Genomic DNA, 25,508 nt, shown 5'->3' with positions numbered 1-25,508 from the left:
GGTTTATTAAGATATTTTTTAATGGCGGTAGTATAGGTAGGATTAGAGTTTAACACGTATATTTTAATCGAGGTGTTGAACATAACTAATTATCAAGAAGCAATTTGCTTATTATGTATTACTGCGTAATAGATAATAAGATTACAGAAAAAATATAAACCTGTAAAGTAGAGAGTACTTAAAGTGGTTTATTAATAACTTGCGTCCATGTAGAATCCTGAGAGATTTTTGTATATACCTAGGTTAATAAAAGCTCTAAATCTAATTGTTAATATTGACGAACAAGAACACAGTAAATATATCTTTTTGTATATCTTTTTTATATAAACCGACTTTAAATAATTGTCAAAATGTTAATAAAAAGTGATGCAAAATTCTACTTCTAGTACTCTAGAATAAAAAAAAGTTTGGTGTTAGTAAGAGTATATAATAGCAGATGCTTTTATTTTTACTTCCTTACCCCAATTCCTAGATAATTGATTAGTTTTGAAGTTAAGCGCAGAACATTGTACAGTATCTCGAAAACATTAGTTTAAAACACGAACACTTATGTGTATCCAATCCACACCTCAACCGTATACAAAAAACACTGATTTTATGAGGTACCTAAATACACCACAAAATAAAAATTATAGATATATGCAGGAAGACACAATAAGGTATTTACACCAAAAAAAAAAAAAAATAGGCGAAAAATGCAGAAGTACATATATTATGCAAAACGATAAAATATCGAGGAAAGCTGGGCAAAAATTTAAGCATGTACATCTTGACCCAACTAAAGAAACTCTGGACGAAAGCCAGATAAAAACAAGGCTAATTCAAAGAAGAAAACTAAACTTTTAATGAGACCAAGATTCTAGTTACGCCTTCGTGGTTTCTATTAATTGCAAACCATACGAATGTTGAATTAAAGAAGACTGGGGAGGTCTATAATTTGTACTTCACTTCCCGTCTATTCAACGTGGCAAAATTCCAGCGAAAACATGGTCTCTATACTCAGGTAGGAGTAGAAATAATACACAAGAATTTCGCTGTGAAACAAAAACAAGAGACGTATTATATTTCAGTTTGTTCAGAGAGCGCCATAAACATTCTTTTAAAAACAAGTCTCTTCGTGGTTCTATACAGAAGTAAAAGAAAACTGCAAGGAAAAGAGAAAAGCCTACCTGAAGTACCTATATCCAGCAAGACACAAAAAGCGTATGAAGATTACAAGAGAATAAGGAAGTAAACATATACAATTATAACAATGGGTAATTAAAAACGAACAGTGGGGATGCTTCTCAAAAGAAACATCAATTTGACATTATATTTCGCTAACTACTTTCAGTTAAGCCCATCATGAAATTAAAAAACTTTAGAAAATGTATTTAGCTTCTCGTTGAGTGGTACTGCAGTTAATTCTTTGTGAATACATATACTGTTATATTTCTATTTGATATGAAAATTAAATTTTGATAATTATAAACAAAATTCAATTTAATATAAAATATTTTCAATTTTCTCAACCACGGGCATATAAATTTAGAACAACCTGTATACAACAAATTGTTATGTTTAATTTTAAGAAGTGATTAGAAGAAGCTTACGAAACTCGGGACAATACGCCGAGAATAAACAAAGTGAATGGCGCGTACCATTATCGTTGTTCGCGGAAGGTTCGATCATTAGCCTATGCTAAATAAGACTCAGTTGAAATAGATAATAGGTCATTATCGTTGTTCGCGGAAGGTTCGATCATTAGCCTATGCTAAATAAGACTCAGTTGAAGTAGATAATAGGTCATTAAATTTTGTAAATAGTAGAAAGTAATTTTAGAATGGGAATTAACTATTTTTTTTTTGAAATCCATTAAGCATATTTAGAAAGATTAAAAATTGGTTTTGAGGAATACTGCGAATGAGAGTTGGTGGTGGAAGGTTGATTTGTGAATCTGGAAGGGATATTTAGAAAGTAGGTGAATGACTGAAAAATAGAGATCAGAATGTTTTGAGCTGTCGAGAAGTGAAGTCCAGTAGTAGACGGTAGTGTACGGAGAGTGAGAAAGCCGGTGTAGTTCCGTGAGTGTGGAGTATCTATCGTGGAACGAGAGGTAGGCCAGGTTGAGAGTAAAGAACCTCCTTGAGCCAAGAGTTCCCGGTAGCTGATTGCAGTTTCGAAAAAGGTAGAACACAGCATCACGACAGAAGCAGGAACGAGAGCTATACGAGCTAGTTTCAAAGGAGAACATTACTGGAAGCCAGGACGAGGTTTTGATCGCAGCCAAGGATAGCAGGAAACGGGTCTTGTGTGAAGACATTCTCAGTTCACCAGAAAAAGGTCAGTCTCATTTGTTTGGACATGAATGTATGGGTTTTTCGTATTAAATACCACATTTAAAATTGAAGAACATAATCAATAATATCAGAAAAGCTTCATCAAACTTAAATAGAATTGTTGCTAATAAATCATAATAGTTAAATGTTAATAAAAACTTTCAATTGGAAACCAAAAGGAAATAAGATTCCCATGTGTAAATGTTATGTTTAAGAATAATAAGATATAGCAAATATTAAGCAGTGATTGCCATTTAAATAAAATAAACAATATTTTGATTATAATTGTAACCCATATGTGTGTATTATTTTACTCTTTTCTTTCCTATCCCGATTAGGAACCATTGAGAAATACTTAGAAGCCACGTAAGTAAGTAATTAATTTTATAAAAAGCCCTGAGATTGAAAACATATTGATATGTGATCTGGTTAATTAATTAGATTATTATTAATGCATTGATTAAATTAAATGACATATAAGAATATTATCTCATATCAATAATAAGATCACATCAATACATATATTTATTTTATATTAATCAAAATACATATATGTGTTATGTACTAAAGCTTTTTCAAAATATCTATATTCTTCCCCAAACTATTCAGCTTCACATTTTCAGATGACACGACACGTTAATATATTTATAAATTTTTTATTTTATCTACGGCAGTGATTTATTTTTAATAATAATTAATAATTTATAAATTATAATAAAAAAGACGTTAGTGAAAATTATTTCCAAAGCACGGGATATAAATCTGGGAAAGTTGCACCATTACAAAACACGAACTTTTAAAAAGTTTTGACTTGCATATTATATTCTTGTAATTTTATTAATACCCACTTGTAATATTATATATTATATTTCAGTTGTGAACAAATTATGCAAGGAAAAAGTTTCCCCAAAAAGTATTATAAAATCAACCATTCCTGTCCTGGGATGGTTACCTAAATATGAATGGAGAACGGATATATTATCAGACCTTGCTTCTGGATACACAGTGGCTATCATGCACATTCCTCAAGGTAATACTGATTCAAATAATTGAATACCTTCCATTGTACCAAAATCATTGGCACGTTTAACTGTTTTTGTTGTTTTCAGGTATGGCATACGCTCTTTTAGGAAATGTACCTCCAGTTGTTGGAATATATATGGCCATTTTTCCAGTATTAGTATATTTTTTCTTGGGAACGTCAAGACATGTGTCCATGGGTAAGAATTTGTTTTGTTTAGCCCTCATTTCTCGTGTAATGTGAAAATTTAGCTTTGAAGTGAAGCCAAAGGGATTTCAAAACCATTTAATATTATAACAAAGTAATATATAAAAGTTATATAATGTAACACACGATATAAATTAAGGAACAAAAACTAACATGTCTTTGTTTATATTAAAGGTACGTTTTCAATAGCATGCTTGATGACAGGAAAAGCAGTACTGGAACATGCCGACCCATCATACTTTGATACGACCAATACTAACAGTACGGATGTTGTTATAAGGGGCATGGGTTATTCTCCTGTTCAAGTGGCTACAACTGTCACTTTTATAGTCTCGATTATTCAGGTAAGTACTCTTTCATAATACAAATTAAATAAGAGGGTGACAATTTAATTTTGCTAGACGGCAGTATCAATATAGGAACGTCACCGATACAGAACACCTATAATTTTCCCTCTTTACTAAACTTACGTGCATAGAAATCGGCCCACTTAAAAAGTTGGTCATTTTTGATGTCTCATTATTCCTAAACTTGTTGGCCGATTTAAGTGATTTTTTGAACATGTTATAGCCTGATTATTTTGCAATACCACTGTAATAATACTGTTGCTATACAAATAAATTTTCATTGTATACCGGGTGTACCAATCAAGCTGTGTTTTTTTCTCAAAGTTCGCATGACCCTGTGGAATATTCTGGCATTTATTAAATACTGAAATTAAAACCCAACTATAGCCTCAGGTTTTCTTAACATTCCTCTTTTTAATTCATTCGTTTCTGTTGGATAATAAAAAAGTTAGGTACTTTAAACGCTAGACATGTTCTTCATCAATACACGGTGTCTTTAAGTAGGTGCAACAAACTTTAAGGGGTAATTCTGCATGAAAAAATAATGAAAGTTGGCTTCATAAACGTATGTCCGCAAATGTTTTATTTCCGAGATACGGGATGTTGATTTTTTTCTTACAAACTGACGATTTATTTATTGCTTTAAAACCAGTTAAGATATGCAAATGAAATTTGGTATGTTTTAAGAGATAGTTATTGCGGATTTTTTTACATAAAATTAAGAATTTTATAGTCACCATTAGTGTGCATACGGGTAATATGATCGGACATATTACACGTATGCGCGCTAAAGGTGAATATTAAATTCTTGATTGTATATCAAAAAATGTGCAATAACTACTTCTTAAAACTCAGCAAACTTCATTGGTATATCTCAACCGGTTTTAAAGCAATAAAATAAATCGTCAGTTTGTAAGAAAAAATTCAACATCCCGTATCTCGGAAACGAAACATTTGCGGACATACGTTTATAAAGCCAACTGTCATTATTTTTCATGCAGAATTACCCCTTAAAGTTTGTCGCACTTATTTAGAAACACCGTGTATTGACGAAGAGCATGTCTAGTTGTTAAAGCACCTAACTTTCTTATTATCCAACATATGAATCAAAGAACAAAATGTTAATAAAACCTGAGGCTATAGTTGGGTTTTAATTTCAGTATTTTATAAATAGTAGAATATTCCACAGGGTGAGGCGAACTTTGAGAAAAAAAAACACAGTTTGATTGGTACACCCGGTATACAATGAAAATTTACCTGTTTAACAACAATATTATTACAGTGGTATTGCGAAAGAATCAGGCTATAGCATGTTCAAAAAATCACTTAAATCGGCCAACAGGTTAAGGAAATATGAGACATCAAAAATGACCAAATTTTTAAGTGGGTCGATTTCTATGCGCGTAAGTTTAGATCCGAAATAGTTGAAGCTGTCTACTATGTACATAGTATTCCTGCAAGTGGTTACTCAGTTGAATAGTGTTAGTCTTAGTGTTAGTGTTTCGTCTTAGACTTGCGAAGACTTTCAGAAGAAATAGAACTTAATACTGAAACAAAGCTACGAAAACTGCACAATAGATTCTGCACAGTATCATGCATGGAAGGATTTTAGGAAAATATGGCGTATGATGGCAGCTTTTTAGAACATCAGTGAAGAGTTTAAATAATCATGATGATGGCCAACCTTGAAAAAAAGACGGCAACTTAAGAAGAAGGAGGCAGCGAAGACAGATCGTCACACCTAATTTCCATAAATCTACGATTGTTTTTATTTTGTGCCAAAATCTAAATAATAATCTCTCGCAGATAAACAAATCTCAGACAATGAAATTCGTAGAAAATATTTATTGCCAAGTACCTGAAACGTTGTTAATTAAATGTGTATACTTTATATGATTTTTTGCTGAATAGTTATTTAACCAACAAGTGTATTAATAAGGGCGATTAACAATTGAGATATTTTAACGCGTGAGCGGGCGAGCGCGTTAATGTTCGAGATTGTTAATCGCCATTTTAATTCACAAGTTCGTTACAAAACTTTTCCGTCGACCGTACTTTTCAGAAATAAAGATATATCCATCTTTTGATTTTTCAAATACACAGAATTTTAAACAATAAAGTAAATAATGACATACAATGACAGATAGTAATAACAGCGGCTACTTGATTTTCAATTTTTTAGTGGGAATATAAATAGGTATTTGTTTGGTTGCCTACACCACAGGTCACTGCCAATCACAGAGCGTTTAATTAATTAATGCAAGCAATGTATGTTGTGTTGCCTATAATGAAATCGTTCATTATTAGAAAATCATTAATTAATAGGGGTCATTAATCAATGATTTTGAGGGTTAGTCCGTTCTTTAACGGTAAAATATTGCAAAACCTCTAAATTTTAAAGAACCGCTTGGATTGACATGAAATTTGGCATACACATAGCTAACAAGTCAAAGGAAAAAAGTGATATTGTGGCGATATGTGCTTTTGCCCTGGGGGTGGTTTTCACCCCCTTTTGGGGTTGAGAAAATATTCGTCCAAAGAAAGTCAGGAAATGGATAAACTGGCTAATTTTAAGTAACTTTTGTTCTATAGAGTTTTTTCACTGAGTCAATACTTTTCGAGTTATTTGGCAGTGAATATGTTCATTTTTCAACAAAATAACCACGCTCTTAGACGGTTTTTCGCAAATAACTCAAATAGTAAGAATTTTGCCGAAAAAATATTCTTAGCAAAAATATAGCCTGTAAAAAATTTAAAAAAAATGGTGTATATATCACGTCTCTACACCTAGTAGAAGCAGAGTTATTGCTAATGAAAAATAGGTTCATATTCGTCAAATTCCAAATGGAATACTTTAACGTGAAATAACCAAAAATGAAGCACATTTCGGGAAAAACTCGTAACAACTTATTTAAAGTGTTTAAAAAAAGCTTCATTTTTGTTTTATAAAAAAAAATTTCTAGAATCAAAATTAAACAAGTTACGCTCAAAATAAAGTTAGTCCCTTTTGGTTTTGGTAAAAAAATCGAGAAAATCACCCCCTAATTAGTATCTTAAATGAACTTAATCGTTACGACTTCACAAGTTTCTTGACTCGTGTGTATATTGTTTACATGATCTGTAAGTTTCATCGGTTGAAAGTCCTTATTATTGAAAGGGCTGAGGATAAAAGAGGTTGAACGAGTCACTGATCACGAATGTATGCAAATTTAGAAACACCAAATCTTAATCAATTTTTCTCTAACAGAAAAACAAAAAATACATGATATTCAGAAAAGAAAATCTGACTTTTTTTGTTTTTCGAGATTTTTGGTATCTCTAACAATTTTTAAGTTATTTTGAAAAAAAGAATATTTTTCAAAATTTAAATTTTTTAAAATTTTACTTTGAAACCAAATTTTTTCAAAAATAAGCTCTTTGAATCGATGAAACTTACAGATCATATAAACACAATATAAGTAAAATAATTTGTGGAGCGGTAATGATTAATTTCATTTAAGTTGCTAATTAGGGGGTGGTTTTCCAAATTTTTTTTTGCAAAAACAAAAGGGACCAACATTATTTTGAGTGTAACTTGCTTAAATTTATTGCTAGAAACTTTTTGTAAAAACAGGAATAAAGCTTTTTTTAAACACTTTAAAAAAGTTATAATGGGTTTTCCCCAAGAACTGCTTAATTTTTTGGATATTTCACGTCGAAATATTCTATTTGAAATTTGGTGAATATGAATCTACTTTCATTGGCTATAACTCTGGTTCTACGAGATCCAGAGACCTAACGCGTACACCATTTTTTTTTACTTTTTTATAGGCTATATTTTTGTTAAGAACGTTTTTTTCGACAAAATACTTACTTTTTGAGTTATTTGCAAAAAACCGTCTAAAAATGTGGTTATTTTGTTGAAAAAGTAACATATTTGCTCGCAAATAACTCGAAAAGTGTTGACTTGGCGAAAAAGCTCTATAGAACAAAAGTTACTTAAAATTAGTCAGTTTACCCATTTCCGGACTTATTTTGGACATATATTTTTTCACCCCCAAGAGGGGGTGAAAGTCACCTCCAGGGCAAAAGCACACATCGGCTCAATATCACTTTTTTTCTTTGACATGTAAGCTATACGTATGCCAAATTGCATGTCAATCCAAGCGGTTCTTTAAAATTTAGAGCAAAAACCGTGAATGAATCGACTAGGTGTTAAAATTGATCATAAATGGACGGTCGACGGAAAAACAATTTAACAATGTCTAAATATGATCATTTTGAAACAGTCGAAAAAAAGCGAACAACGTAATATGCTTCTGATAACCGTCAGTTTTGTACAAAATTTATGCAGAGAAGTAAAAATATTTGGAGGTAATTTATATTTTTTCAAATAGAACATTCTCCCGCTTTTTAGCAGCATTCTGGCACTACTAAGTGGAAAAATATCCATGTTTATTGCGCCTGTTTTCGAGTTTTTACAGACAAATAGTTGCGCCAATAATATCTTGGCTACAGAATATAAATCTACAGCAGACAGGCGCTGGCAAATCTTTCAGAGAAAGGAGCAATTTAGAAATATTTTTAGATAATCAGAAAATCTGATTGTTTATCGGAACAAAATATACATAAGGAAGGTAAAATATGTAGGAAGAAAGGTAGAATGGTAACTGAATTAAAAGCACATATCGATGGCCTAGAAGGAATACCTCGTAAGTACCAAAAATCACGCTTTTGGCGCCGCAATACTGACATACACCTTTTCTACCAATCGCCAGACTGGTAAACTTTATAGTATAAACTTGCAGAACAAACTTTTACGTTATAATCGACATTAACTACCACAGCAAAATAAACACGTACGAGGTATTGGCACATGATGAAAAGTACGATATTCATTGCTTTGTGCCTTTATACTTCTGGTGATTGGTAGAAAAGGTTTAAATCAGTACTGCGGCACCAAAAGCGTGATTTTTGAATTTTTGGTACTTACGAGGTATTGCTTCCAGGCCATCGATATTATAGATTGATATAGGAGCATTATGATTAATATATCATGGACAGAACACGTCACAAACAAAGAGGTTCTGAGAAAGATGAATAAAGATCTTAAATATCATCAAAACAAGAAAATTGGAATATCTCGGACATATTACACGTGGAGAGAGATACAGCTTGCTCCAATTGATTATGCAGGGAAAGATTCAAGAAAAAAGAAGCATAGGGAGACGCAGCATATCGTGGCTGCGCAACCTGAGAGAATGGTACGGTTGTACATCAAATGAACTTTTCAGAGCAGCCGTCTCGAATAGTCTAAGAGCTAGTGAACCTTCCGACTAACGGTCGTCCTGTAAGGCTAGAAATTTTTCTAGTGATAATTCATAGCACACCAAGGCTAAAAACCATGACCTGGCAGGCCTCAGTGGTGCACGTGTATCTACCAGGTGAATCGAAAAGTGCAAATTTAGGGGGTAAAATAAACTTTCTCCTGTAAGGTTTAAAGTTAGGTATGTGTTTGAGTAAGTCATTCATAAGAAATGTGTACAATGACAGGCGATTCTGAAGAGCATAAGACCTTGCCAGGCGAGGGGAAAGATTAGGGGTTTTTTCTAAAATTATTCTTTTTGCATCGAACAAATTTTTTTTAGTTTTTTGAATCATTCCAAACAGAAAACATCTTTAGTGATTTTTCTCTTTAGTAGTTTTTGTTATATTATAAGCGACTGAAAATTTTGAAAATTGCGAAATCGGCCATTTTTAACCCTAAATCGGACATTTATCTAAAAATTTCAATGTTGCCAAGATACGTAGATATTCTTTAAACATTAATTGATGAAATCCCGAAGAGTTTTTTGCAATAAAATATCGAAAACCCCTTTGTTTTTTTAATTGCTAATCAAGCAGGTGCGACACTGTAGTATAAGTGAGGACGTTTGAGTTGGCATAAATTCATTATCTCGAGAATGGGCAAATTTCAAGAGAAATCCTCAGACAGGTCAATTTTTATTTTTAAATTAGGACTTTTTGGCATATATATAATACTAGTGACGTCATCCATCTGAGCTTGATGACGTAATCGATAATTTTTTTAAATGAGAGTAGGGGTTGTGTGATAGCTCATTTGAAAGGCAATTTTCTATTCACTAATATAAACATTAACATAATTATTTATACAGGGTGTACAAAAATTTTTTTTATTAAATTAACTTTGATTAAATTTGACAAATAGAAGAAACATTTTTTTGTACACCCTGTATAAATAATTATATTATTGTTTATATTACTGAATAGAGAATTAAATAACCTTTTATAAATGAGCTATCACACAACCCCTACTCTTATTTAAAAAAATCATCGATTACGTCATCACGCCCAGATGGATGACGTCACTATTATTATATATATGCCAAAAAGTCCTAATTTAAAAATAAAAATAGACCTGTCTGAGGATTTCTCTTGAAATTTACCCATTCTCGAGATAATGAATTTATGCAAACTCAAACGTGCTCACTTATACTACAGTGTCGCACACGCTTGATTAGCAATTAAAAATACAAAGGGGTTTTCGATATTTCATTGCAAAAAACTCTTCAGGATAGTATCAATCAATGTTTAAAGAATATCTACGTACCTTGGCAACATTGAAATTTTTAGATAAATGTCCGATTTAGGGTTAAAAATGGCCGATTTCTCAATTTTCAAAATTTTCAATCGCTCATATAACAAAAACTATTAACTCAAGAGAAAAATCACTAAAGACGTTTTCTGTTTAAAATGATTCAAAAAACCTAAAAAAAATTTGTTCGATGCAAAAAGAATAATTTTAGGAAAAACCCCTAATCTTTCCCCTCGCCTGGCAAGGTCTTATGCTCTTCAGAATCGCCTGTCATTATACACATTTCTTCTAAATTACTTACTCAAACACATACTTAAATTTAAACCTTACAGGAGAAAGTTTATTTTACCCCCTAAATTTGCACTTTTCGATTCACCTGGTAGATACACGTGCACCGCTGAGGCCTGTCAGGTCATGGTTTTTAGCCTTGGTGTGCTATGAGTTATCACTAGAAAAATTTTTAGCCTTACAGGACGACCGTTAGTCGGAGGGTTCACTAGCTCTTAGACTATAAAATCCGAATAGCTATGATGATTGCCGAACTCCGTCGCGGAGATGGCACTTAAAGAAGAAAATTATGATGTCGATAGGTAATCTTCTAGATCGTAAAATCTCTTGAACATGGATAAATTTAATATTATTCGGTTCAGAAATGTTCTCTATTGATCCAGTCTCCATCGGAGAATCCTCTAAGTTCGATTGCGGTGTAGATGTTTAAAATCTATCTTTTTCTTGGCCTTCCTGTTTTATTTATTTATTCTGATGTTCATTACCTAACATTTAAATATATCCAATTATATAGATTTTAAAGATACCCAAGAAGGGAGATCAAACGAATTGCAACAATTGGCGAGCAATAACACTACTTTCTGCAGTGAGTAAAGTCATGACAAGGATGATACTAGAAAGAATGAAAGAAACTATAGACCAGTTGTTAAGACCAAACCAAGCGGGCTTCAGAAGTAATAAAGCATGCACAGATCATATTAACACATTAAGAAACTTTGTAGAACAAACAATAGAATGGCAGAGCACTATCTATATAAATTTCATTGAAATACATAAGAATTATTAAAATGTTCTATGAAAAGTATACCGCACACATCATGCACAATGGGAAACTCACAGAAGCAATCAACATAGACAGTGGAGTCAGACAGGGGTGTGTTCTATCTCCAACCATATTTTTGATCTTAATCGACTGGGTTAAAACAGGAATTAGATGGAATGCTTTCGGTCAGCTTGAAGATCGAGACTTTGCGGATGATATATGTCTGGTGTCCAAAAAAAGACAACATTAGCAGAAAAAAACAGAAAAAGTGACAAAAGAAGCAAGAAAAATAGGATTAGAGATTAACAAAAGAAAAACTAAACTTATGAACAATATACAGTGGAGTCAGACAGGGGTGTGTTCTATCTTCAACCATATTTTTGATCTTAATCGACTGGGTTAAAACAGGAATTAGATGGAATGCTTTCGGTCAGCTTGAAGATCGAGACTTTGCGGATGATATATGTCTGGTGTCCAAAAAAAGACAACATTAGCAGAAAAAAAACAGAAAAGGTGACAAAAGAAGCAAGAAAAATAGGATTAGAGATTAACAAAAGAAAAACTAAACTTATGAAGATAAATACGGAAAGAGAAATGGATATATTCATTGAAGGAGAAGAAGTAGATAATGTACAGAAGTTTTGCTATCTGGGAAGCATAATTGACGCTAGCGCTGGAATAGAATAGAAAATTAATGGAAGGATAACTAAAGCCCCAAATGCGTTCTATTTGATGAAGAAAACATGGGAGTCCAATAAATTAAAAACCAAAACCAAAATCAGGATATTTAATACAAATGTAAAGAGCATTTTGCTATATGCAGCAGAAACTTGGAAAATTAAGAAAAAGATTATACAAAAGGTTCAAATATTTGTAAATAGATGCCTTAGACGAATATTGCAAATATATTGGCCAAATCGGACAAGCAACAAGGAACTTTGGAGAAAAACTAATCAAGAGCCGATAGCCAAAACGATAAATAGACGCAAATGGAAGTTTATTGGACACACATTAAGGAAAAATGAAGATGATATAACCAAGCAATCCCTGGATTACCAACCAACTGGAAAAGAAAACAAAGCAGACCAATAACATCCTGGAAAAGAAATATTACCAGAGAGCTAGAAGACAATGGGTTAACATGGAAAGAGGTAAAAGCCATGGCCAGAAACAGAGATAAATGGAGGGGGACTGTAGAGGCCCTATGTTCCAAGTGGAATCAAGAGGGGTAAAGCAAGCAAGCATATAGGTTTTACTACGTTTTATTAATTAGTCTTCATTTCCAGGACTTAATCGTGGTCTTTAGCATATATTAGCTGACCCTCATCATATTTTTAATGTAAGAGGTCTTTTTCGCCAGTCTGTTTCTCGCCCATCATAACTATCGCAAATTTTGAGATAAATTTAATTGTTTTACAATTTAGTAAAAATTTGATCGATTTTTCTATAATATTTTAATTTTTAGTTATTAATGTTTGCATTAAGACTTGGAGCAGCCACCAACTTGTTATCAGATATGCTAGTTAGTGCTTTTACTTGCGGATCCGCCTTTCAAATTGTTGTAACCCAAATAAAGGATCTTCTTGGAATAACTATGCCCAAAATTAAGGGGAATTTCTTAACAATCAAGGTAATTTAAGTATATAGTAAATAAATAAATGTAACGGTATCACTTTTTCTTTTATCTTTTTAGATACTCAAGGTGATATTTGAAGAAATTGGACAAACAAACTATGCTGCTGTGATTATTTCTGCAATCACAATTGTGGTGTTGATATTTAATAATGAATTCCTTAAGGTATGTACGTAGTATATTTATTATAATAAAATCGGTGAAGAAATAAACCGGTGTGTCCTTAAGCCAGTATCTCAGGGAACGTGGAGCGACGCTCTTCGCCAGTTTACGTCGGTAAAGAGAAATAGAAAATAGATAAGAGTGAAAAGGAAAGAGAGCACTGTGGGAGCGCCTCCTTAATGTGGAATTATTAAATATTTCATTTGTGGTAAATTTGGTGTCCCCTCGATTATGAAGGGTTTAGTTAAGTTTGGTCTCTTGCAGACCACCAGTGTTGGCGGTAGCAATTTTAGTAAATTAGTTTTCATACAATAATAAAAATTCTGACACAACGTCGTTAGATTATTCCATCGTAAAATTACCACGACACTGATCATAACATACCCTAGTCGCGTCAGAAGGGTTGAAGGGTAAGTATCTTCTGTGTATCAGGTTCTGACTTCCTTTGAACAGTGTTGATTTACCGACAAATGATGGAACCCTCAGCGCCGACCATAAATGGCGGGTTCTGCCCTATCCTACAGATTGTAATTCACAAATAATGTTGATGGAAAGAATGTTTTTGTAGGTTACATTGATAGGTATCCGTCTCTAAATAGTTTTTATCTTTTTCTATTATGCATTTTCTATTTCTCTTCGCCAACTGTAAACCAATCAGTGTGAACGATCAACAAAAAAAAAGTAAACACATACATCTACCTTGGTACGAACGTCAATGAGAATTGGGACTTTTCTCTGGAAATCACATTTAGGATAGAGAAGACAAGATCTGCATTTAAATAAATGGCTGAGCTATTCAAATGTTATGATTTATGAATACCTACTCATACAACTCAGGTTACTAAGATGTTATATTTTTCCTATAGATACTGTTTTCCGAAGTTGAGTCGTGGACTCTCACAGACGCCACCTGCAGGAAAATTGAGGCTTTCGAAATGTGGCTTTATCGAAGAAACCTGAAGATATCTTATACCGGCCACGTTACTAATCAGGGCGTTTTGTTGAGAATGCAAAAAGAAAATTGTTAAGTACAATAAAAACAGCCAAAATCGAATACCTCGGTCGCATCATTAGGAATATGGACTGCTGCAACTAATGTTGCGGGGAAAAGTAGAAGCAAAACGAGGACCAGAAAGGCAAAGGAATTCCTGGCTGAAAAATCTAGGTACTTGGTACAATAAAACAACCACAAATATTTTTAGAGCAGCAGTGTGTAAAGTACCGATGGTCGCCAATATACGAAACAGATAGCCACTCCAAGAAGAAGAACTGTAAACCGGTGAAGAGCGCCGCGCCATGTTCCGTGAGATTCCGGCTTTAGGTTGTGTCAAACCAGTTTCTGGACATAAATACAGATCTTCTTCTTCCTCCTTCTTGTATAAAGGCTTTAAAGCCTGTTTCCTTTTCAATATTAGCCTCCTAAATTTTTGAAATTATCGCACCAATTTTTGTTGAAATGTAATCTTGCGGGGTTAAAATGTCAAGTTGAAACACTGACTCTAACTTTATAACTTTATTTACGATTTACAACATCAATCAACATAAGGTTACTAAGATGTTGTTTCGCGGGGTGGTCCTTTAGGACACCCTTCTCGCAGGACGGCTCACTAGCATAGTCACGATCTGAATAATAACAATACTGTAATATTAATAATCCTATCAATCCCTCTGTGGGCTATTTATATCTCCTTATAATTTTGACTTTGAAAAGTAAAACTATACGTGAGTCTCTATGAGGTTACACAAACAAAACTGCATTAATCAACCTTCTTTTGTTTGCATATTTAGAACAATATCTTTTGTAACAACTGAAATTATTTAAAATTATATACATCTTTTGATACATATTATATTATACAGTAAGGAGTTTTTTCCCTTACTGTACAGTCTGCCAATACTTGTCCGTCCATTTGGTGACGTATCTCGTACTATTCGTACTATACTATCCTCTGCCATTCTACTAATGTGTTCGTTCCACTCCTGTTTCCGTTTTGTTACCTCCATTAATGTCTTCTACATTGCATTATCTTCTTATGTTCTCGCTTCTCTCCCTATCAAACAGACTTTTCCCTGATATTCTTTGAAGTATTTTCATCTCTGTTGTGTCTAGTAGTCGTCTCGTTTTAGATGTGTCAGTTCTTGTTACAGCCGTGTATGTCATATATATAGGTCTAATTGCTGCTTTATAGATTCTTGCTTTTGTGTCTTGTCTTAGGTGTTTGTTCTTGCAGATTGTGTCATTAAGAGATCCCGCCGCTTTATTTGATTTTAAGCGTTGTTGTCGCACTTCCTCTTTAACATCTCCGTAACTGGTTACATCTATTCCCAGATATCTAAATCTTGCTTCCTACTTTATTATTTTCCAATCAATTTCGATTTTACATCGTAATGGGTATTAAGATGTTGTCATATATTTGGATTTTTCTGCTGATATTATCATATTGTATTTCTTGATTGTTATATTGAAGATGTGTGTTAATTTTTAGAGATCGTCTTTTGTCTCGGCGATTAATGCGGCGTCGACTGCATAACATAATACTTGGATTTCTTTGTTCCCCATTCTGTAACCATGACCTTTACGTACTGCTTCTATTATTTCGTCGATCTATTTATATTACAGATCTATTTATTCAAAGCTTTAATATTTGATGTTTTATAAATTTAATGTACTACTATCATTGTTTGATTTGCGTGTATAGATATAATGCTATGTGGAAACGCGATCAATGATTGTCCCCGTTTAGGATTTTGTCCTCTTCAGGGTTTGTAGTGAATGTATAATGTTGGCAGCAAAAGCAAACATTCCGAAAAACACACTGGGGCAAGCGCCGTATCCTGGTGTTTTTTGGATCCTGGGTTATGCCGGACGGTGGTGTCCGGAAGGCTAAGAAGTCAACAGAGAAGAAAGTTTGATGGATTGTTGTTGGTTCCATAGACATTTATGTGTACTGTCCGTGCTTTGCTCTCGACCAGTCTCCCTAGAAACCATTGTACAACGACAGGCGAACCTGCGTCCCTCGTCGGCGGTCAGGAGGTGGCTTTGAGCGCGGCGTGGACAGTGTGCGTTCGAGTGGAGAAAATAGTTGCGGCTATTTTCTTGGGACGAACAGGTATAATTGTGCAATGAAGTTGGGAAACCGCAAAAAACCAACTTCTCCCTGTTCGGGGTAGGGAAGAGGAGATGTTAAAGGTGGGTACGGAAGGCTAACGGGGTAGCCTCGAGGATGTTTTCGTACTCTACCGGGAGTTCGTCAATGCATGTTTGCAATAGAGCGGACGGTAAATGAATCTTTTTGTGTTTGGGCTTTCGGTAGAGTACGTGGCCGGAAGATGAACAGGAACATTTGAGAGTTTCTTGTGTGTCGGAGGGGGGATCGTTGATTACTTTGATTGTGAAGTTCCTGTTCAGAGAGTTTATTCTCTCGGTGATTTTGGGGATGTTTGAAATGTTATGGATTTCGTTTGAGGGATATCTCCAGTGCTCGTAGTTGCATACACGCAAGATTCTACGTTCCGCTCGCAACAACCTCTCTTGTTTTGCTCTTGAGCAAAGAGTGTAGAGACATGACTTGTATTCTATTACTGGTCGAATAAAGGTCTTGTAAGTGTGAATGAGAGTTTTCTTATGTGTCTTGCCAATTCGTCCAGAGAGAGGGTTGAGAAGTCTGGCCCTGTTCCTTACCCTATCTAAAGTTGCCTTTAGATCTGCGTCCCAGTTAAGAGTCCTGGTGAACAGTACTCCCAAATAGGTCGCAGTCGGGCTAACAACAAGCCTTTCTCCCAACAGTCTCAATGGATATTGGTCGTCTTCATTAATTATGATTCTATGTGACACAGAAGGGGCGCGAAGCACAATTGTTATTGTTTTGTTCGCGTTTAGCGTGACTCTCCACTTACAACACCATTCTCCGACCCCGTCCAACAGAGCCTGGGCTCTTCTATGGATGAGTCTTGGGTTGTATCGAGAGGTTGTTGTAAGCAGAGCCGTATCGTCTGCGTACAGAAACAGCCGAGTGCCTGGGATATTTTGATTGGTGATATCGCTGTTGTAAATGATGTACAACAGCGGTGCTAGGACTGAACCCTGGGGAACTCCAGCTTGTGGAGTGAAAGGGGTGGACTTTTGATCGCTTATTTTCACTCTGACAGTTCGGTTGTGGAGGTATGAGTGTACAATTTTGGTAAATTGTAATGGTAGCCCGATGTCCAGAAGTTTCCGAACAAGTCCGCCGTGCCAGACCTGATCGAAAGCCTTCTGCACATCCAGAAATGTGGCTATGGCGAATGAACCATCGTTTAGTTGTGAAATCTATTAATGCATGTTTAGTAGATTTACCAGATTGGAATCCGTATTGGAATTTTGGTATGATGTTGTGGTTTTGGAGAAAGTCATTGAGCCTCTCTTTTAGGATTAGCTCAAGAACCTTACCCAGAGTGTTGATTAAAGATATTGGTCTGTAGGATTCCACGTCGGTTGGGGGTTTGCCTTTTTTTCAAAAGCATGATGGTATTGGCCACTTTCCAAGGAGTAGGAAAGTGGCTATTTTTGAGACATGCATTGAATATTTTAGTTAGAAGAGGGATGATACTCTCAGTAAGTTTTTTGAGGCACCTTCGGTTGATGCCATCAGGTCCGGGAGCGCTGTTTTTGCCAATTTGGCAAAAGCTCTCCGTTTCCCTGTTTGTGAGGGGGTCCATGATTGGATCGTAGACTGGAACGTGGTAGTTGAGAGTAACATTTACTATGTATTCTGTGTGGAGTTTGAATAAGCGATCAAAGTTCGGGTTATCTGGGGTTTGAAAATTGTTTTGAAGCGAATTTCTGAATGCTTCGGCTTTCCCTTCTGGGGAATTGACTATGTGATTGTTGACCAACAGATGAGATGGTTGAGATAGTTTTTGTTTTGTTAGGACTTTGAATTTGTGCCAGAATTTACTACCGTCTCTGTAGTCCAGTTTTGAGGTAGTATCTTCCCACCGGCGAGCCGTTAAGTCAGATATCTCTCTCTTTATCCTGGCGCAGATCCGGTTGTAGTCTGTTTTGATTAGTGGATTTCTGTTGGCCTTGTATTGACGTAGAAGACGTCTTTTTTGTTGGATTTTGGCAATGATGTATTGTGGAAGTGCCGGTGATGTATAGGTTATTTGTTTAAGTGGAATAGCGTGCGTGATCGCCTCGGTGATGAGGTTCTCAATTTCGGTTGCACTGGTGTCGATACTATCGTTAGTATCAAGTTCGCCTAACATAGGGAGATTTTGAGTGATGAAATTTTGGAATTCAGTCCAGTTAGCGTGACGATAGTCTCTTATAGTTCTTGGAGGGTTGGGTTGTTTTGGAGTTAGTATGTCAATTTAATCTAGTGAAACATACTTATATTTTTAGCAACTAGTAGCGAAAAAATCATCTATACCTATCCCAATAGAACTGATTGTAGTAATAATTGGAACAGTGTCTTCCCAATACCTAGATTTTCATAAGAATTATGGAATCAAAATTGTAGGCGATATTCCTACAGGGTAAGTTATATATATTTTTCAATAATTTTAAAGATTACGCCTATTTAATTGTAAAAATACACTTCTATTTACAGATAAATTAAACTATGATGTGTTACTTAACTTCCACTTATTTTCTCGTTCCGTTTGACCTGCAATAGGTTCATAGTAGGCTATACCAGGTGTTTCTCATTTTTGACATTTTTTATGATGCGGCTCTTTAGGAGGACTAGCTCCTCTTGAATTCCTGACGTCTCATCTTTTATGATGCGGCTCTTTAGGAGGACTAGCTCCTCTTGAATCCCTTTACGTCCAGAACCACGTTACTTGGAAATGTTTCGCCAATGGCTTAATGGCTGTTTGAAGTTTCCAGTTATTATCTATTATGTAACTGGAAATTTACCTTGGTAACTTTTATAGCTTCCAATCATTTATTTTAATTTAAAATCTCCTTGGGTGCTGGTACCGTGAAGTACCTACTATAAGATAAGTGGTACCATAAGATAGCCTTATAGTATATTTTGTACTTTATTCTCTTACTCTACTTCATGTCCTACGCACCGATAACGGTAACAGGATTACTGTTTTTTTGGCACCTATGAATATGCAGGTTTTTCTTTTGTTAATGCAAAATTGGTTGCATACATGGCTCTATTTTTAGACGCCTGCATACAGGGTGAGTCATGAGGAACTGTACATACTTCTTCCTCGTATAGATGCTCCTATGGGGAATAACAAATGACCATTAAAAAGTGTCTGCTCCCCTTGTTTAATAATATACAGGGCGAGCTTCGCATTTTGACAGAAATTTATATTCGTCATAATTTTTGAACGGTCAGATCGATGTGTCCCTTATTTGGGTCAATCGAAAAAAAATCAGGTCCGGCTTTAAAAAAATTTAAAAGTTCGTTTGGGACTTGGAAAAAATTTCACATTGTATACGCTTTTTGAAAACACTAATATGAATTTTACAAATAAGACAAATAGGCAATTAAAATGGCATATTTATTTTTTTCCCCACACAATTACTTAATTTTTTATAAAAAAATTAAAATTGACTATGAATTAAAAGTTTGGTAAAGTAACCCATAGATTTAAAAAAATTTACTTTTATTACAAAAATTAATTTTCTTGTAACAAATATTTGATTTATGTTACCACCCAATCAACTAATTTATTCGAACTAAAAAAAAAACAGGTCCGGCTTTAAAAAATTATTTCGTTTGGATCTTAGACAAAATTTCACCCTGTATACGCTTTTTGAAAACTCTCATATGAATTTTACAAATTAGACAAATAGTCAATTAAAATGGCATATTTATTTTTCCCCACATGATTAATTAATTTTTTATAAAAAAATCAAATTTGACTATGAATAATAATTAAAAGTTTGGTAAAGTGAACCATAGATTTAAAAAAAATTTACTGTTATTACAAAAATTAATTTTTTTTGAACAAATATTTGATTTATGTTACCACCCAATCAACTGATTTATTCAAACTAGAAAAAAATCAGGTCCGGCTTTAAAAAATTAGTTCGTTTGGATCTTAGACAAAATTTCACCCTGTATATGTTTTTGAAAACTCTAATATGAATTTTACAAATTAGACAAATATGCAATTAAAATTGCATATTTATTTATTCCCCACACGATTACTTAATTTTTTATTAAAAAATCAAATTTGACTATGAATAATAATTAAAAGTTTGGTAAAGTGAACCATAGATTTAAAAAAATTAACTTTTATTACAAAAATTAATTTTCTTGTAACAAATATTTGATTGATGTTACCACCCAATCAACTGATTTATTCAAACTAGAAAAAAATCAGGTCCGGCTTTAAAAAATTAGTTCGTTTGGATCTTAGACAAAATTTCACCCTGTATACGCTTTCTGAAAACTCTAATATGAATTTTACAAATTAGACAAATAGGCAATTAAAATGGCATATTTATTTTTTCCCCACATGATTAATTAATTTTTTTATAAAAAAATCAAATTTGACTATGAATAATAATTAAAAGTTTGGTAAAGTGAACCATAGATTTAAAAAAAATTTACTGTTATTACAAAAACTAATTTTTTTTTGAACAAATATTTGATTTGTGTTACCACTCAATCAACTGATTTATTCAAACTAGAAAAAATCAGGTCCGGCTTTAAAAAATTAGTTCGTTTGGATCTTAGACAAAATTTCGCCCTGTATATGCTTTTTGAAAACTTTAATATGAATTTTACAAATTAGACAAATATGCAATTAAAATTGCATATTTATTTATTCCCCACACGATTACTTAATTTTTTATTAAAAAATCAAATTTGTTAAAATTGGAATTTTAACCTAAAAATGAAAAAAGAAGATGAAATCACGGTTTAACTCTTAGACAAGGAAAAAAGAGAGGACGGGTAACACTCATTTAACACACACGTTCCAAAAGTGAAGCCAGTTTTTGGTTTGTTTGTCACCAAAAACATGGCGGCAACGTCAAAAATAACAATGGGTTGCCAGTGGTGGGTGTTGGTTGAAGGTTAAAATTTCATAAAAAATAAAGTAAATCATCATCTAAAATTCGTAATAAAAACATATGTATGTATTGAAAGATATGTACATAATATGAGCAACTTAATAAATCATTTACCGTACACAAATTCTTCATTTTAAATACATTTCATGTTTTTATTTTAAATACTCAATGCATAACAATACCCCAAAGATACGTCGATGATCAAAATCTCTGGTGTCGGTTTGGCTTCACTTTTGGTCATAGGATTACTCGTCCTCTCTCTTTCCTTGTCTAAGGTTTAACTCGCTACAACGTTCCATTTAAATTTTTTTTTTGAAAATTTTACAGCACATATCTCTTACCGTTGTGAAGACTATGACAATTGTTGTAGACTTTCAGTCTTCTTCTCGTAAATGTTATGAATTTTTAAAAATAAAAGGTGCAGCTTCGTGAATTGCAAAGTTAAGTCGCAAAAATTAAGTGAAAAAATTTAAAATTTATCTATTTGATCACGTCTATGTTAAACTATAGAGTCCAAAGAGAAGTGTTATGGGGAGTTTTAGATCTAGACGTATTATAGAAAAAAAAATGGTGAAACTTTTAATTTTAAGAAAAACGTTGTTTAATTTTTTTATTTTTATGGTAAAATGGCGATATTGACAAATTTGATTTTTTAATAAAAAATTAAGTAATCGTGTGATGAAAAAAATAAATATGCCATTTTATTTGCCTATTTGTCTAATTTGTAAAATTCATATTAGTTTTCAAAAAGCGTATACAGGGTGAAATTTTTTCTAAGACCCAACGAACTAATTTCTTAAAGCCGGACCCGATTTTTTTCTGGTTTGAATAAATCAGTTGATTGAGTGGTAACATAAATCAAATATTTTTTAAAAAAAATTAATTTTTGTAATAAAAGTTAATTTTTTTTAAATCTATGGTTCACTTTACCAAATTTTTAATTCATAGTCAAATTTGATTTTTTTATAAAAAATTAAGTAATCGTGTGGGGAAAAAAATAAATATGTCATTTTAATTGCCTATTTGTCTTATTTGTAAAATTAATATTAGAGTTTTCAAAAAGCGTATACAGGGTGAAATTTTTTCTAAGACTCAAACGAACTAATTTTTTTAAGCCGGACCTGATTTTTTTCTAGTTTGAATAAATCAGTTGATTAGGTGGCAATAGTGTAACGATTGACCAAAATAAGAGACACATCGATCAGACCGTTCAAAAATTATGACGAATATAAATTTCTGTCAAAATTTGAAACTTGCTCTGTATAAAAACAAAGGGAGCAGACACTTTTTAATGGTCATTTGTTATTCCCCATAGGGGCCTCTATACGAGGTAGGAGTATGTACAGTTCCTCATGACTCACCCTGTATTAGAAAGCAAAACCGTTCTGATTATCCTTATGGTTTCCACTAAGAGCAACTCCTATTTATCGCTCTCTAGTGGCTTTCCAGTATAAATTTGACCCAGTAAAGGATAAAAATTGGAAACGTTATAAACCCAAAAACATTATATGCATTATTTCGCAGGTTTTGAAGGTATGTACTTGTGTATGCATTATCTTTGTGTGTCCTCTAAAAGGCGACAACTATTTAGGCTTAATTTTTTCCAAAATTATATTCAGCATTATCGCCTGACAGTTCCCACAAGCGTCATTATCTTTTTATTTCGCGCCAATTTCACTAAACGAATTTTGCTGAAGTCCAAACGTTCTTTCCCATTCAGACGAATATTGCCTATGTCCGTGTTTCTGAAGTTGTTTTGATTGAAAACGTTAGAAAATGTAAGTAAATAAGTATATTTTGACTATTATTTTTAATATGGATATAGTATATAAGTAGAAAGTTCGCGTAAATATTTTGTTTAACTAATTTTGGTCAATCATGTATTGCATGGAGTTAGGCAATTTTCTCTCTTTTAAATTTTGTTCAAAAGTTTTTTGTCTCTCCTGTAAAATTTTCAATTTGTGACTTAGGCAATTTGCGCATTAGACCGACGATTGTCCAAATGTTACGAAATTAAGCGAGTTTGTCTTGTTCTTGCACGTTCAGCTTATGTGTTGCTGTTCTAAACACTACTCCAAAAACTTTTTGTAGTATTGTACATGTACATAAGCTGTACACTCCCGTGGAAGTTATAGCTGTTTTTCATTTTAATGATCCGTTAAGACATGGTGGATCAGTCCACTTTTCTTCTAATCTGTCTCCTCAAAGCTTCTGGTGTGTCTTCGTTTCCGTCACTACTTTTCTCCACTCATTTCGGTTCTCAGTATTTTTTTTCCAGTTTCGAATTCCCATAACTCTTAAGTCGTTTTCGACTTGCTGTTTCCATCTTGCTTTTGGTCTGCCTCGTGCTCTTGTCTCAGGGGGTATCCAGTTGGTAATAACTTTAATGGGATCATCATCACTTTTTCTACTTATATGACCATACCACCTTATTCTTCGTGGGATTCTTCGTGCTTTTGCTTCTTTCACTATGTTTTCTCCTTCCATCCATTGTTCTATTTCGTGGTTGATCCAGGGTCTTCTTTCGTTTTCATTTATTACTTTTGGTCCCAGAATTTTGCGCATTATTTTTCTTTCAAATACTTTCAGTTGTTCTTCTTCTTTTAACGTTAGGGTGTTGGTTTCTATGGCATACATTACCACTGGCCTTATGGTAGTCTTATATATTTTCATCTTTGTATTTCTGCTTAATTTTTTATCTTTAATTATTTTTATATTACTATTTTTGTAGTATTATAATTGACAAAATTAATCTAGACGTGTTTCACATTAGATTAAAAATACTAATAGGGGAGTGCAATTAGAACGAAAAGATACAATGTTTCGGAAAAAATCAAACAAGGTTATATTTTTCTCAAACTTTTTTTGTTAGTTTATAAATATGTTAAAGTAAAAAGTCCTACTCACAAATTTCGCCGGTTATTGTTTATTAATTGTTTAAACAATAACAATTGTTTTGTATAAATAATGTTAAGAATATGGGTGAATTCAACATTTTATTTTGATAAAAAATGTTTTTATTTTAGTTTTGATTATGCTGAACCCGAATCTGATATTACAATTTGCAAATTCAAAATGGTGGATTCAAAATGGCGGATTTTTCCTAAAAATCCTTAAAAAGTAGTTGTAAAATCCGAATTTTTTTATAAAACGTGTTTGTTTGCATATATGTGGATATTTGTGAGAGGTTGCTGAACCTGAATCAAATTTTGATAATTTAAATTATAAAATGGCCGATCCAAAATGGCGAATAACTTAATAAATAGTTGTAAAATCATAATTTCTTTACAAAATGTATTTATTTCTACATATTATATTTATTTTTGAGTGCTTTGATAAACCTAACTTAAATGTTAACATTATAAACTATAAAATGGCGGAACCAAAATGCGGATTTTCTAAAAAGAACATAAAAAAGAACATTTTTCTAAAACATTTATTGTCTTTATTTTTAACAGGTAGTTGAATCTGAATTAAAGATTAAAAATTTAAATTTCAAAATGCCGGATCCAAAATGGCGGATATTTAAATGAAAAACAAGTAGAATCCAATCAAACAAATATGGAATTTCATTCTTAAAAAAAAAAGATAAACAAAAATTTTCACAATAATATTAAAAATTAAAATGTATTATAAAGAATATTAAAAAAAAACAAATTTTCGATTAGAAGGATATAATTACATATTGGAACATAGTTTTAAATTCCAAACAACTTTCCTTTATAAAAATTTTCGATATTGTGAAATATAAAGGTACTTTACTCTTGAGTGAAATTCATATTTTTTTATATACCTCGTACAAAATTAACAAAATTTGATATTTAATGGTTGCATCTTATGTTATATACGATGCAGAGTATTTTATAAAGAATAACTTTTTTTCGTAAAACTGATATTAAAAAACTTATCAATAGGTTCCAAGTTACGCAGACATACTGTATGAGCTAAAAAAAAATTTTTTTGTTGGACATTTATTATTGTCCAAGCTTATTGTTAAATGTATTTTAGTTAAGTTTTACAGAAAAAAGTTTTGATCACTCTGTATATACATTTTTTCTGCTAGTAATTTTCGGTTTTTGTTACATTTTTGTTATCTTTCTTAGTTTTCTCAAAAATAAATTGTTTATTTCATTTTTAAACTAAAATAATTC

At 32.9% G+C, this 25,508-nt stretch overlaps 1 protein-coding gene across 5 annotated transcripts in view; it reads left to right on the top strand.

The window, feature by feature from the left end:
- Window positions 1-25,508, top strand: part of LOC114335389 (sulfate transporter) — a 128,837-nt gene that overhangs the window by 82,326 nt on the left and 21,003 nt on the right. For all 5 annotated transcript variants that reach the window (XM_050644352.1, XM_050644353.1, XM_050644351.1 and 2 more), the window contains 6 exons: window positions 3,193-3,348; window positions 3,428-3,538; window positions 3,721-3,890; window positions 13,005-13,169; window positions 13,233-13,337; window positions 18,718-18,851. In XM_050644352.1, the coding sequence (XP_050500309.1) occupies window positions 3,193-3,348; window positions 3,428-3,538; window positions 3,721-3,890; window positions 13,005-13,169; window positions 13,233-13,337; window positions 18,718-18,851 (841 nt within the window). The remainder of the gene's footprint in view (window positions 1-3,192; window positions 3,349-3,427; window positions 3,539-3,720; window positions 3,891-13,004; window positions 13,170-13,232; window positions 13,338-18,717; window positions 18,852-25,508) is intronic.

Source organism: Diabrotica virgifera, chromosome 2, assembly GCF_917563875.1.
Source record: "Diabrotica virgifera virgifera chromosome 2, PGI_DIABVI_V3a".
Taxonomy (NCBI): domain Eukaryota; kingdom Metazoa; phylum Arthropoda; class Insecta; order Coleoptera; family Chrysomelidae; genus Diabrotica; species Diabrotica virgifera.
Note: the sequence above shows the minus strand (reverse complement) of the source record. Positions and strands in the feature narration are given on the sequence as shown.